Consider the following 14,997-nt stretch of genomic DNA (forward strand, 5'->3'; position numbering starts at 1 on the left):
TCTACAACCCATACAAATGACACGTAAAATGCCTGCTGAATTATTATCAATCAGTCCCGTGAGACCATGGCTTATGTTTGTTCTAGTATTTATTTCAGAGAGAGAGAGAGAGAGAGAGAGAGAGAGAGAGTTAATCTACTATCCCTATGACATAACAATGAAACAATACTTTAATTTTTTAAAATCGCGCGGGGATTTGTGTCATCCGTCGTCGCGAACAAGGTTGCCAGATGGCCACGTGTGTGGCCAAATATATAATTTTGTTTCATTTTTGCATTTTATTCCTCTATGTTTGTCTCAGTGACATTTATCCTAGTCTATTCAATTTTCTGTTTGTTAAAATTAAGTTCATTTTAAGTGGGCCAGTCTTAATATTGAAAGCCATATGATTTTCTATTTAGCCACTTTTGAAGTCGAATTTGGTCATGTTAAAGTCTGGCCATCTGGCAGCCTTGCCTCGCTCACGTCATTTTCGTGTCGCGCGATGGTGGAGCAAAATGGCCGTCTCCATATTTTCACTCATTGAAATGCAAATTGGGTTGATGTTTTGTGAGAATATGGGAAAACTACTTATCATAATCGAATGAAATTTGAAATATAAATAGAAGAAATGTGCATATATAACTTTAGGAGTGACAAAATCTCTCCTCTTTGTAGTTTTAGAAATATTGTACTCCAAAGAGTAAAAATCTATTTTTAATGGTCTTCTGGTAATCGTACGAGTTTTGTCGCTTGACATAATCTAAAATGACCTCTTTTCTAACTGTGTGCCAACTTTCAGTCATATTCAATTATAAACAGCGTCGTAATTAATTTTTTTAAATAGCATGTACAAAACGGCTTTGTCCCATATTTTGTCGCGAATTTGGGCACTTCGTGAGTGAAAAAGAGGCCCACAGATTTGTGCGGAATAGTCATTGCTAAATGATATCAAAGTCTATATAAGGCCTCTTAGCCCTATATATCAGGCTTATGACGTTATATAACCATCCACTACCTTTGCTCCACAAGTTTTTTGAGGTTAAACAACATCCACTGCCTTCACTTGACTAGACTACAAAGCCTTTTATAAAAAGAAATGAAGTGAATAGAACAGTGCCAGAAAACTAGAGAATAAAACTTTTGCAGCATTGGGGAGTAGAACCCAAGACCTGATTGTTACAGCACCTCTGCCAGGCCATGAGAGGGATGCCCTGAAATTTATGCCATCTCCCACTCCAAAAAAAAAAGTGGTTTCAAACGTAGTAACTATCTTGAGCCCCTCTCTTGACTTCTTGAGGTCATGGGGTCAACACACAAACACCAAGAAAGTTTGTTGGTGAGCTGGCAGATAAGCTTCTGATCTCTATTCTCAATATAAACATAGAGACGATTGAGACGTTGAGTATGCTTCGATATTGGGTGAATATTAATATTCAGAAATATAAGCGAAGTAGGCTTTTATGTTGATAATAACAAGAAATGAAGTGAGTAGAAAAGTGTCAGAAGACAATATAAAATTAAAACTTTTGCAGCTTTGGGGAAGACCTCAAGACTGGACTGTTACAGCACCTCTGCATGGCCACGAGAGGTATGCTCTACAATCAATGCCATCCACCATTCCAAAAAAGTTGTTTCAAACATAGTTACTATCTTGAAAGATAATTTTATCTTATGGTTATTTGAATTCAGTTCTTTTGGAATGAGATGTCAATTTTTATTTGCTTTAGAGGCTTCTTTTTTTTCCAGAGATTTGGTCAGATACTTGACGTACATTTTCAGATCTGGCAATCTGGTAGTCAGAGTGTTTCAATCACACATATGTAATTTGATTTGGTAATAACATTTTTTCTAATACGCTTTTTTTCTTTTGTTTTGTTATCAGTATGCTTGCCAGCGGATCGGATGATTTACATATAATTTTATGGGATCCATTTAAGCATAAACAAATTACCAAAGTGCTCACAGGTCATCAAGGAAATATTTTCTCTGTTAAGGTAGGTCTAGCTTTTAGTTATGGATTTTCCAAAATTGACAATATAAAACTAATCAGTTTAAGTGTTCTTATGGTATGATACTTGCCTTTGGATTGGTAAGTCCTGGGTTCGAGTCCCATTTGGGTTCAAAGTTATTTCCTTGGAAAAGGCTTTTTACTCACATCCTGTCTCTATATTCAGGTGTAAAATGAGTACCTAGATGAATAGCATTGTCTATGTCAAAAAAACTGTAAAGCGCCTTGAGCATGTTTAATGGATACTTTTGACATTCTTGGTGCGATGTCAGTTCTGATGGGGACTTCACAGTAGTGAGTCATTCCATTAATGCAATAGTAGGCATTACAACCACTCTAGAAAAATTTTCATTCAGATGAGAACCACACTGAGCAAGCGGATGTCAATGATTATCACATCTCCTGCTAGTGTATCTTTGCCTTTAGCTGACCTTAGAACCACACTGAGCAAGCGGATGTCAATGATTATCACATCTCCTGCTAGTGTATCTTTGCCTTTAGCTGACCTTATCATTTCCTGCATATTTATTTCATGTTTATGTTGTACAGTTGTAGTTGTCATGTTATGACTTAAAATCCTATGAATTTATCTTTTTTCCTTTACTCATCATTTTTACAGTTTCTACCCCACTCCGACGATTCTTTTATAGTTTCTGGTGCTGCCGACCACAAAATTAATGTTCATGACCTCAATCACAAGGACTCAGCCAGATACGTATATTCCTATCATCTTGGAAGAGTTAAGCGTATTGCTACAGCTCCCAATATTCCTCATATATTTTGGAGTGCTGCAGAGGATGGCACTATTATGTGAGTAATCAATTCGGTGTAGTCAAGTTGTCTTGACACAGCTCATGGCCATTGCATTGAGATTAGTCATGATTCAAATTTGTTTATAGCACCAATTATTCATACTTGCCAACCCGTCCACCTTTGGTGGAATCATTCTGATTTTCACTCCTCCATTCTGCCAATGCCTCTAAAATTCCGACTTTCCAAAATAATGAAATTGATAAGAATGGAGGGGGAATTGGGGGGGGGGGGGGGTAAGTAGGTAAATCAATTGCTCTCCCCTCCTCTTTCTTTTCCCTAACACACGTGATCATGTTGCCAGCAGTGCAGAATTCCATCTATATGTGCTTGTGGCAAAGTTGGTGGTTATTTTGAGAGGGAATTATTCATTTGTAAAATTTGATGTGGTGATTGTGGTAACTGAAATTAGGAATTCCTATTTTTTGTCTCAAATTCCTATTTTCTAACATGCTAATTCCTTGTTTTGGAATTTGAAGGGTTGGCAGGTCTGAATTATTCAATACATCACTTAAAACCATTTTGACTACTCAAGTCTTTATTCTTTACCCACAATGTTCCTTTTTAGAATTTACTTTGTTTTCATCACATGGTTTTGTCATTATAAATGATAGTGGGGTAAGGTGGCTTAGTGGTCAAGGTGAAAGGTTATGGGTTTTAGCCCTGTCTCTGGCACTTTTTTTTGTTTTTCCTTGGGCAAGATTGTAATTCCTACTTTGCTAATTTGAACATGGATGATTCCTGTTGAAGTCAGACGTTTGTTTGATGGATTATCTCTATTCCTTGAGGGCATCCTAGGCAACGACATATAGCGATGCTGCTCTGAAGGCATCAATTATAAGTTTTTAAAAAATGATAGTCCCAAGATGTTAAGATTAAGAATATTTTTTCTCAGATCACAGCACTATCATAGTCAAGATGTGTTAAAAAACGGTTTATTGAAATATACTAAAAATAGTTTTTCATTTCCTTTCTTGTTTTACATTGTTATATTTTTCAATTCATTTTTTTTCTTGGTTTCAGTAAGCCATCATTCTTGCCATGTGATAGCTCTGATGTTTGTCCTGCTTACTGTAGTGTCAGAGCTTTGCACCGTAATGATCATAATGAGCAGATCTCATTGGTTTTTTTATCATGATGAAGGAGTAGGGGCGGGATGGGAGATGACCTATTGATATAGCAGTGCACTAACACTAACAACTCATTCTCCCCCCCCCCCATCCCCCTAGATTCAATCCTCATTTTCAATATATCTCATTGTTTCCGTGGGCAAGAAAGCTAGCTCGGCTATGTGGTCTCGTGGTGTGACACTCGCTTTAGGATCGGAAGGTCCTGATTCGAACCTCGCGCTCGGCGCATAGTTGAGTCCTTGGAAAAGACTCTTTACTCACATTCTCTCACTGTACTCAGGTGTAAAATGAGTACCTGGCCATTAACAGCGTTGTCTTTGTCCAATAAATTGTAATATCGCCTAAAAGGCGTTATGTCCCGTCCTACATATTAAATGTTGCTGTTGACCAGGGACCAGCACGTTTAGTGGATATTGTGCTCTATAAAAGCCCAATTTGTCTCTTAGTGGAAAAGGTCTGCAGCTGACATTTGGGTTATAGCTTTTTTAAGATAAACTAAAAGCAAATTTCAAAATTGGATGAATAGAGTCAAATTTAAAAATGAAAATTACTTTAGCCTTTGTGACTTTCCTCAGTTTTATAAAAACATGATACTGCTTCTAGGGCATGTTCAGTTCTTTGTTGAGTCAACATTTATTCTTTATTTCAGGCAATTTGACATGCGCTGTTCCTACACAAACACAGATACCCCTAACAACATTCTTATCAACTTAAATGCACATATGGGACAGTATGCTGAAGCCAAGTGCTTGGCTATCAATCCTCTCAGGCCTGAGATGCTAGCGGTTGGTGCCAATGACCCTTATGTACGACTATACGACAGAAGGATGCTTGGTTGTAGCAGTATGAGAATACCTGGAGATAGTCTCAACCGGTGAGTAAAGGGTCTACATCGTTTTGTATTAATTACCTATCTTAATTGTCAAGTTTTCCTTGAATTCTGAAAAAAAATACATTATCTGCTTAGCCTTTGGTCTATTGAAATCAAGTGTTTGGAATTCTAATGAGTTAGATAATACTAAATATTATAACATAACATTTATGTTAAGTATCAAATGTTGTTACAGTGTCTTCTATCCCCGTATATCTGTTTTCCAATTTGCTGTCTGTCTTTTCTTGGAATGAGATTACTTTGTTTTGTCCTGGCCCTGGCCGGAGTCCTTGGCTGTGAGGGAAACAGTCAAATGTAAAGTTATTGTTTTTGGAGGTGATATTTTTCCCCTGTTATGTATGGTTATATTTGTTGTTTTGAATGTTTAATGTAAACATTTGAGTATATTCCTCTAAGGTGGATCCTGTGCTGGTGTCCGGATGGGACTTTTAGGTGATCTCAAACTTAGTACATTGATGGTATGCTCTTGGAATCTTCATCTGATCCCTATTTGTTCCCAATTCCCCTTTGTCTTACCTTTTCTTGGGTGCTTTAATTGTAATTCTAGAACTTTTTACTATCCCATTTTCTTCCTTTTTACTGGCGCTGATATGACCTAAATGTGTTGCAAACACAGTAAAAACCCTTAAAAACAAAAACAAATGAATAAGCTGTAACAGATTTTTGAAAGAAGATAATTACATTTATTTAATGAATCATTTGTTACATAAAAAAAGGAAAGTTGTCCTTTAGAGCCATTAGGCCTTTAGATCTGGAGTTTATCCCAGTTTCTATAGGGTGAAACTGACAATGATGATTTCTTGCTACCCGTTGGATAGTTTATTGTGCTTTCTACCAGATCTAACACCCAGCTACCCAATCACTGCTGGGTGGAGAGGTCGGTTGAAAAAAAAAATCTCGTCTTCACCCGGATCATCAGTTTCTTTGCATGCGAAGCTATTGCTCTACCAATTAAGCTATCGGGAAATTATTTGTTATTTGTTACTTAAGACGGTGTTATACGACTTTTAGACACTTGCTCATCTTATTAATACTATTTTGCATGTTAATAAGCAAATGAAAAGAAAATAATAGTATTACTGACTACTGCCCTTAGAACATCTTACAGTTAAATTTATAATTATCTTTCATGTTTTGCAGGCAAATAAGGATTCAAGGTTCAATGCTTCATATACATCCTGATATATGTTTATAAACATCATTTATTTTTTAATTGTAGATATCCATGGGATCATCCACATTTAGAGAGCATTGAAGGGGAGTCATATGACTTGCCTAAAGGTTGTGTTCAATATTATATTGCTGGTAAGAAAGTTCATTTGAACCGTTTTTTCACGCATAAATACTCAGTAAGTGTGAAGTGATGTGAATCAGTGTGGAATGTAGTCTAATCTTGTGTAAGAATTATTTTGTTACACCATTCAACTTTAATTAGAAGTATGATGAGTTACTAAATTAGTTGTTTAAAAAAGATTTAAACTTGAGACAGATTGCTGTAATACAATTGAATAGAAATATGTAAAATAGCAATGACTATCCTGCACAAATCTTTGGGCCTCTTTTTCGCTCACGAAGTGCCCAAATTCGCGACAAAATATTGGACGAAGCCATTCTGTACATGCTATTTTTAAAAATTAATTATGAAGCTGTTTATCAATGAATATGACTGAAAGTTGGCACACGGTTAGAAAAGAGGTCATTTTAGATTATGTCAAGCGACAAAACTCGTACGATTACCAGAAGACCATTAAAAATAGATTTTTACACTTTGAAGTACAATATTTCTAAAACTACAAAGAGGAGAGATTTTGTCGCTGATAAGGTTATATATGCACATTTCTTCTATTTATATTTTAAATCTCATTGGATTATGATAAGTACTTTTCCTGTATTCTCACAAAACATCAACCCAATTTGTATTTCAATGAGTGAAAATATGGAGACGGCCATTTTGCTCCACCATCGCTCGACATGAAAATGACGTGAGCGAGGCAAGGCTGCCATGTGGCCAGACTTTAACCTGACCAAATTCAACTTCAGAAGTGGCTAAATAGAAAATCATATGGCTTTCACTGTTAAGACTGGCCCACTTAAAATGAACTAAATTTTAACAAACAGAAAATTGAATAGACTAGGGTAAATGTCAATGAGACAAAAATAGATGAATAAAATTTAATAAAAGAAGCAAAATTATATATTTGGCCACACATGTGGCCATCTGGCAACTTGTTCGCGGTGACTGACGACACAAATCCCCGCGCGCTTTTTTAAAATTAAGGCATTGTTTCATTGTTATGTCATAGGGATAGTAGATTAATTCTCTCTCTCTCTCTCTCTCTCTCTCTCTCTCCTCTCTCTCTCTCTCTCTCTCTCTCTCTCTCTCTCTCAAATAAATACTAGAAATAACATAAGCCATGGTCTCATGGGACTGATTGATAATAATTTAGCAGACATTTTTCGTTTGATTTGTATGTGTTGTAGACACAAAATTACACTTCGGAAAAGTTCCAAATGATCAATGTTATGTATATTTTAAAACAAAATTATAGTTGACCCTAGCCATACAGCTCTAACAACTATACAAGTTAGAACTTTTCTGATGTCTTCATCATATTTCCGGATAATTTTGCCATAAAATTGCCAAGTTTTAATATCTTATTCCACCTATTAAGCAAGATACAGGCACAAACTAGAATAAAACGCAGAAAAAGCGTCCCATATTGTCCGTATTTTTTTCTCTTTGCGAGTCATCCAAATAAATGACATCTTTGAAACTGTTATATATTAATGGATTTCCAAAATTCAAAAAGATTTTTACTCAGTGGAGATAGGGCTTTGATTTAAGAGGAGTATTTCCTACAAAAATAGAAAACAAAAATTTTCATAGTCATTGCTAATGTAAAATCAATGTATCAGAGTTATTAGGAAGATAAGTGAACATCTGATGATGGATTTTCCTTACTTTTTTCAAAAGTCACCAAGAAGGGAAAAGTTCTTGCTCTTTTTCATTGCAGTCTCGAGCAAAATTGTTTATTTAATTATTTTTATTATTGAGTTAACTACTTGATAATGATTCTTTGGCTTTGGAAAACGCCTTGATAATGTGCATTATATGAAGGCTGGAGAGAGGGTGTAATAAAGAAGTCTCTGGCACTCTTGCACCCTCCCTGTCCCTTCTCAGTAATTGAGCGCTTTGGTATCAAATCAATCAAACAAAATGGTTTAATTGAAAGAGAAAAGCAATTGTGCGGCTATGTGGTCTTGTGGTATGACACTTGCCTTTGGATTATAGGGTTCTGGTTCAAGTCCCACTCTGACTCTGAGCTGAGCATAGTTGAGGCCTTGAAAAAGGCTCTTTGCTCACATTCTCCCACTGTACACAGGTGTACAATGAGTACCTGGCCTTAAGAGCTCTTTCTCTGTCAGAAAAAAAAATTAAAATATCGCCTCACAGGTGTCATGTCTCATCCTACATATTAAGCACTGCTGTTGGCTTGAGGCCCCTTGTAAAGTGCTTTGATCACGTTTAGTGGATATCTAAATGCTCAAGTTTGAAATTGTTGAGCTCTGTTTTCATGCTACAATCATACTCAATTATTTAATTTCTTCTCTTGACTTGGAAAAAAACAACCCTGTTGTCATAATTGTCTGGCTGTTTCAGTGATTTGTCTTGGTTTGTTTTCTTTGTTTACATTATTTTCATCATACCCTTTTATATACATCTTGTGTACATCTGCTAGGCCATTTACCTCATAAGCAACTTGACTACAAAAAACGGTATAGAACTCTGGCATCAACCTACCTGACATTTGGTCCAGACGGCTCAGAGCTCCTAGTCAACTTGGGAGGGGAGCAGATCTACTTGTTTGATGTGAATGGAAGAGTTTCACCCACCAAATTCGATATGTCCATTTTAGGTGTGAATGGAGTTGTACAAGGTATTACAGTACTTGTAGTATTTTGAGATGAATTAGCTTGAATAATAACACATTGTTTCTGAACAGAATATCACAGCAACATTTGATGTCGGTCGCGTTATTAAGGACGAGATAGGAGGGGGATGGGAATGATATACTAAAAAATTCTTTTATGAATTTGAATAAAATTAAATTTTACTTTGATTCGCAGTTTGTATCTGACCCCTAAAGCATGAGCTTAGTCTATTAGTGATTACTATTATATGATTATTATCATCATCAGTGTTATCATCTTCATCATCATTATTGTTATTTTTTCTTTTAAATTTTCCTCAAGTGTTACTGTCAAATTCAAGGTTGCTATTTTTGTACATGCGGTGAATTTTTAATTCAGAAAAGTGAGTGGAGCAGGCACTTATGTTGGTAACAACAAGATATGAAGTGAATAGAAAAGTGCCAGAAGACAATAGAGAATAAAATTTTTTTCGCGGCGGTGGTGGGGTTTGAACCTGCGACCTTATTGGTACGACAACTCCGCCTGGCAGGTGAGAGCGTGGCTCTACCGTGTGAGCTATCCACGAACACAAAAATATTCGTTTCAAACTCAAAGTCATTACTAGATCCCTCTCTCACCCACTTCTTGAGACCGCCGATTCGTTCGTACACCACCATCGCGAATAATTTTGACCAGCAGTTAAGCTTAATAGCCAATATTCTCAACACAAACATATAACATAGAAACGATTGAGACATTGAGTATGCTCCGGTGTATGGGGTGAATTTTTAATTCAGAAAAGTGAGTGGAGCAGGCACTTATGTTGGTAACAACAAGATATGAAGTGAATAGAAAAGTGCCAGAAGACAATAGAGAATAAAATTTTTTTCGCGGCGGTGGTGGGGTTTGAACCTGCGACCTTATTGGTACGACAACTCCGCCTGGCAGGTGAGAGCGTGGCTCTACCGTGTGAGCTATCCACGAACACAAAAATATTCGTTTCAAACTCAAAGTCATTACTAGATCCCTCTCTCACCCACTTCTTGAGACCGCCGATTCGTTCGTACACCACCATCGCGAATAATTTTGACCAGCAGTTAAGCTTAATAGCCAATATTCTCAACACAAACATATAACATAGAAACGATTGAGACATTGAGTATGCTCCGGTGTATGGGGTGAATTTTTAATTCAGAAAAGTGAGTGGAGCAGGCACTTATGTTGGTAACAACAAGATATGAAGTGAATAGAAAAGTGCCAGAAGACAATAGAGAATAAAATTTTATTCTCTATTGTCTTCTGGCACTTTTCTATTCACTTCATATCTTGTTGTTACCAACATAAGTGCCTGCTCCACTCACTTTTCTGAATTAAAAATTCACCCCATACACCGGAGCATACTCAATGTCTCAATCGTTTCTATGTTATATGTTTGTGTTGAGAATATTGGCTATTAAGCTTAACTGCTGGTCAAAATTATTCGCGATGGTGGTGTACGAACGAATCGGCGGTCTCAAGAAGTGGGTGAGAGAGGGATCTAGTAATGACTTTGAGTTTGAAACGAATATTTTTGTGTTCGTGGATAGCTCACACGGTAGAGCCACGCTCTCACCTGCCAGGCGGAGTTGTCGTACCAATAAGGTCGCAGGTTCAAACCCCACCACCGCCGCGAAAAAAATTTTATTCTCTATTGTCTTCTGGCACTTTTCTATCACTTCATATCTTGCTATTTTTGTACATGCACTCAAAATTTTTCTATCAGTTTGATATCAAGATCAAATTCAGTGTTATTTCCTCTTTTTGTGTAGGCTTGTATGCTCCATCTTAGCCTTAAATTTTAGGGGGAAAATCCTTAAAGGGGCAACATGACATAGCATTATGATCTTTGCCTCATTGTCTGGAATCACTGGGATTGATAAAGATATGTCTCACTATGTGACCAGTCATCATGCCTTCACTTACTATTCATCTGTTCTGCAGTCGATTATTTTAGTCTTCAGTGGAAATAGACTCAATTACCTATTAATATCACCCCATGTGGTTGAATAAAGGGAATTTATATTTTATTTTTACTTTTTATTTAAATCTCTCTGGAAATTTTGTAACAATTTATTTCTTTATTTAAGGTTAAATTGATACTGACAATAACTAAATACAGTCAATTACTGTGCTGATAGTTAATAATGTTTGTTTTTAAAAAAATCAAACTTTACTGATCATTTTTAATGTTTTCTGCATCAATCAGACACGCTATGATTGAGTACTCAGAATCCTGCCCTCTGTTTATAAAATGTTTTTCTTATTTCTCCTCATTAAGATTTACCTAACACATCCAGCAATGGACTAAGTCTTCATGGAAGTAATGGTACCACCACAAACGGAATGGCCAAACCTTCATCCACATCCCCCTCCTCCTCCTCCACATCTTCACCTCCTAGAACGTTGCCCTCAGCTTCAACATCATCCGCTTCTACATCACCATCCACATCTACAGCTTCTTCCATCTCAGCATTGTCATTATCATCACCACCACAATTACAGTCATCAGCAGCGTCATCTTCATCATCATCGTCGTCATCATCATCAACTTCAACCGAGATAGACTCACATGAGGAGCAACGAAACAAAAGGTTATTAAATAGGGTTTTGTCTTTTATTTGTTTTTGGTTTATTTAATTTTATTTATTTATTTATTTATTTATTTTTTTGCTTATAGATAGTTCGAAGATGACGTCACTCAGGCCTTTGTTGTTGTTTTTGCCATCCGCGTTTGTGAGTTGTTCTCACTAAACTGTATTAACCAGACTATAAAAGTTCATGGTTACACAGAGTTTGTGTGTTGGTCCGTTATACTTCCGGATGGCAATGTTGTGAACTCCTTGGCCAAGCGCATTCTATCTATATTAATCTCGGTCATGCTGTCTCCTAATTCATGATATCAATTATCCCCTGAACTATAAATTATACAAGTCTTTAATTTAGTTAAGTTCCACTATTCTTGGTTGATATTATTAGAGCCTCACAATATGGCATATAATTCATTGGACATCATTTATCTTATGATGACATAAGCATCGCTGTGGACTTTTTTATTACCTTTGGAGTTAATCATATAAATGTTTAAAATGTAAAGTGCTTATAACATGCTTTTAAACGTTCATATCAATTCAGAGTGTCTAAGAGGACAGTCAAAAAGTCATCATTATGTCAAAAGAATGAGGCATTTTATATTGTCTTCCTGTATATCTCCATTCAAGGTCAAAATCAGAGCAACCAGCCTTGAGTCCTATGGTGGAAGGTCTGAAAAAACTTGCCAACACTTTTTTCAAGCGAGGTGACTATAAGAGAGCCATAGACGTTTATAACCAAGCCATTGCCCAGTGTAGCAACGCAGCTGTCCTGTTTGGAAATAGAGCTGCTGCATACCTGAAGAGGAAATGGTGAGAAATAAATTTTCAGCAAAGTATTGTCATACACATTTAATTTTTATAGTACTAGACTTGCCAGAAAAGGTATGAATATTTTGAAAATTCAATCTATACCAATAAATGATTTTTATTTAGGAGTTCTTTGTAGTAATAAGATATATTTATTGTCAGGGTAAGATCCCACCTTGTGTTAAACAAGCAATTTCTACTTTTCCATCATAAATGATTGAAATTTGTTAACTATTTCACTTCTATTGTTGTCATGGCTTTCAGAATTACTATTACATTTTAATCATTTACAACTTTTTCAAACTGGTTCGGGCCATTACGATGACGTTTTTTGGAGTTTTTTGTTTAATTTTGTTTGTTTAAAAAAAAAGTAAAATGCAGATTTAAAATATGAAACTTGTCAATTTTAATCTAAAATATTGCAGGGACGGTGATCTGTATGCAGCGTTACGTGATTGTTATCAGGCATTAACCTTTGACCCCTATCATATGAAGGCCCATTTTCGGATGGCTTGTTGCCTGCAAGAGCTGGGCTGGAGTCAGGAGGCCTTTGAATGTTTGAAACACTTCAAGAATCGATATCCAGCTTACGCCAAGAGGTCTGATTGTGAAATGTTGGACAGGGATATCAAAGCTGCTATCTATGCTCAGACAGAAGGTATTGATATTATTATTATTCTAGACTTATCCTCTGTCTATGTGCTGAGATTATATTATTTTTTTAAATTGAGATTACTTTTCTTTTAAATTGAAAGGGAAGATGGATTTAGATATTCACAAACTCAACATTTAGTAGATCCAGAGATAACATTGCTCGTTACAAATTGATGTGATTATCTGTAGGTAGGATCTCTCTCTCTCTCTCTCTCTCTCTCTCTCTCTCTCTCTCTCTCTCTCTCTCTCTCTCTCTCTCTCTCTCTCTCTCTCTCTCTCTCTCTCTCTCTCTCTCTCTCTCCTCTCCTCTCTTCTCTCTTCTCTCTTTCTCTCTTCCGTTCTCTTCTCTCACTCGCTCTCTCTCTCTCTCTCTCTCTCTCTCTCTCTCTCTCTCTCTCTCTCTCTCCTCTCCTCTCTCTCTCTCTCTCTCTCTCTCTCTATATATATATATATATATATATATATATATATATATATATATATATATATAAATATATATATATATATATATATATATATATCTCTCTCTCTCTCTCTCTCTCTCTCTCTATATATATATATATATATATATATATATATATATATATATATATATATATATATAATATATATATATATATATATATATATATATATATATATATATATATATAATATATAAATATTATATATTATATATATATATATATATATATATATATATATATATATATAATAATATATATAATATATATCTTATATATATATATATATATACTATCTCTCTCTCTTCTATTCTCCTCTCTCTCTCTCTTTTCCTCTCCTCTCTCTCTCTCTCTCTCTCTCTCTCTCTCTCTCTTCTCTCTCCTCTCTTTCTCTCTCTCTCTCTCTCTCTCTCTCTCTCTCTCTCTGTCATGTCTTGCTGGAGTCATGACAAGCTCTCTTACGTCTTTAAATAAATGTTCATTATATTTTTTTCCCTTATTATTCATCACTTTTGTCAGAAATTTCTTTAAATGAGCGGTGAACTCATATAGGCTATTTATTCAAACTACATTCTTATTACAGGTTTCAAATTCGACAATGCAATATGTGTGGTGATCAGAAAAAAACAAACGGTTGGGTGTCAGAAACATTTGATTCCCATGTTATTACATACTTGTATAGGGGCACCATTTCTGAACAAAATGCAGAATTTTATTATTATCTTAATTAGGGCCCCAATTTATTAAAAAACAGACAAGACATACGTTTTATTGAAAGACTATTTCAAATAGTTACTTTATCATTAAAACAGCAATTGCACACCACATTCATACTCAAGAATAAAAGTCAATGCCCTTCTTCTGTAACACAATCCAAAGAGTTAGAATTTAGTTCCCCCCCCCCCCCCTCCCTCTGCAACGTTTGTTTGAGATTTCAATGTTGAATATTGTACAAAAAGGAGAATGTGAAGGAGATAAACCTGGGTGATTTCAGTAAGGTCCCATTATAATGAGGTGCAGCGTTAAGTGTGTCTCCTATCATTCAATAACAAGTCAAATTATGATTCTCTTTAGTGTGCTTTAATAAGAAGACAAAGCCAGCACATCCCATTGTCAATTACAGCACACATCTTTATCTACATATCTGATACCTATACTCCTCACTTATCCCCTGTGTTTGTATTCCTACCTCATCTTCCCTACCCCTAATCACTTCTTTGATTTTAATACAGATCATCATTGGGTCACTAGTCTCCCACTGGTACTGGTACACATATGATCGTGTGAGTGCATAAGTAACTGGTCAAACATACTTCACACTCCATCCCCCTCCCCCATCCTCTTCCACATTCGCACACATACATACATGTACATACACCTCACATGCACATTTAACACATTAATTAATACAGTTACAGCAACATAAGAGAGCGATGGCAGCTTTTGTTTCTGTCCAATACAAACGCAAAAGTTAAGGTCAATTATGTTCGAGATTACTGTGTCAATCTCTGGTAATGTTTGAGATTTTGTTGTTGCCAGTACTAATAAAACAGAAGGAATAAAGTGGGGAATTGAGACGTGTTTGAGATTTCCGTGAATTCGAGATATACGTGTTTGAGATTTCCGTGAATTCGAGATATACGTGTTTGAGATTTCTGTGAATTCGAGATATACGTGTTCGGGATTATCGTGCTAAGCTGTATGTGTT

The 14,997-nt window shown here is 35.9% G+C and overlaps 1 protein-coding gene across 2 annotated transcripts in view; it reads left to right on the forward strand.

Annotated features, from left to right (window-relative positions):
• Positions 1–14,997, forward strand: part of LOC144968861 (WD and tetratricopeptide repeats protein 1-like) — a 34,975-nt gene that overhangs the window by 8,989 nt on the left and 10,989 nt on the right. For both annotated transcript variants that reach the window (XM_078907649.1, XM_078907648.1), the window contains exons 5-12: positions 1,865–1,976; positions 2,610–2,800; positions 4,580–4,804; positions 6,042–6,127; positions 8,563–8,760; positions 11,052–11,364; positions 11,992–12,174; positions 12,597–12,829. In XM_078907649.1, coding sequence (XP_078763775.1) covers positions 1,865–1,976; positions 2,610–2,800; positions 4,580–4,804; positions 6,042–6,127; positions 8,563–8,760; positions 11,052–11,364; positions 11,992–12,174; positions 12,597–12,829 — 1,541 coding nt within the window. The remainder of the gene's footprint in view (positions 1–1,864; positions 1,977–2,609; positions 2,801–4,579; positions 4,805–6,041; positions 6,128–8,562; positions 8,761–11,051; positions 11,365–11,991; positions 12,175–12,596; positions 12,830–14,997) is intronic.

This window comes from Berghia stephanieae, chromosome 3, assembly GCF_034508935.2.
Source record: "Berghia stephanieae isolate SIO BIC M18660-M18661 chromosome 3, UCSD_Bste_1.3, whole genome shotgun sequence".
NCBI lineage: Eukaryota > Metazoa > Mollusca > Gastropoda > Nudibranchia > Aeolidiidae > Berghia > Berghia stephanieae.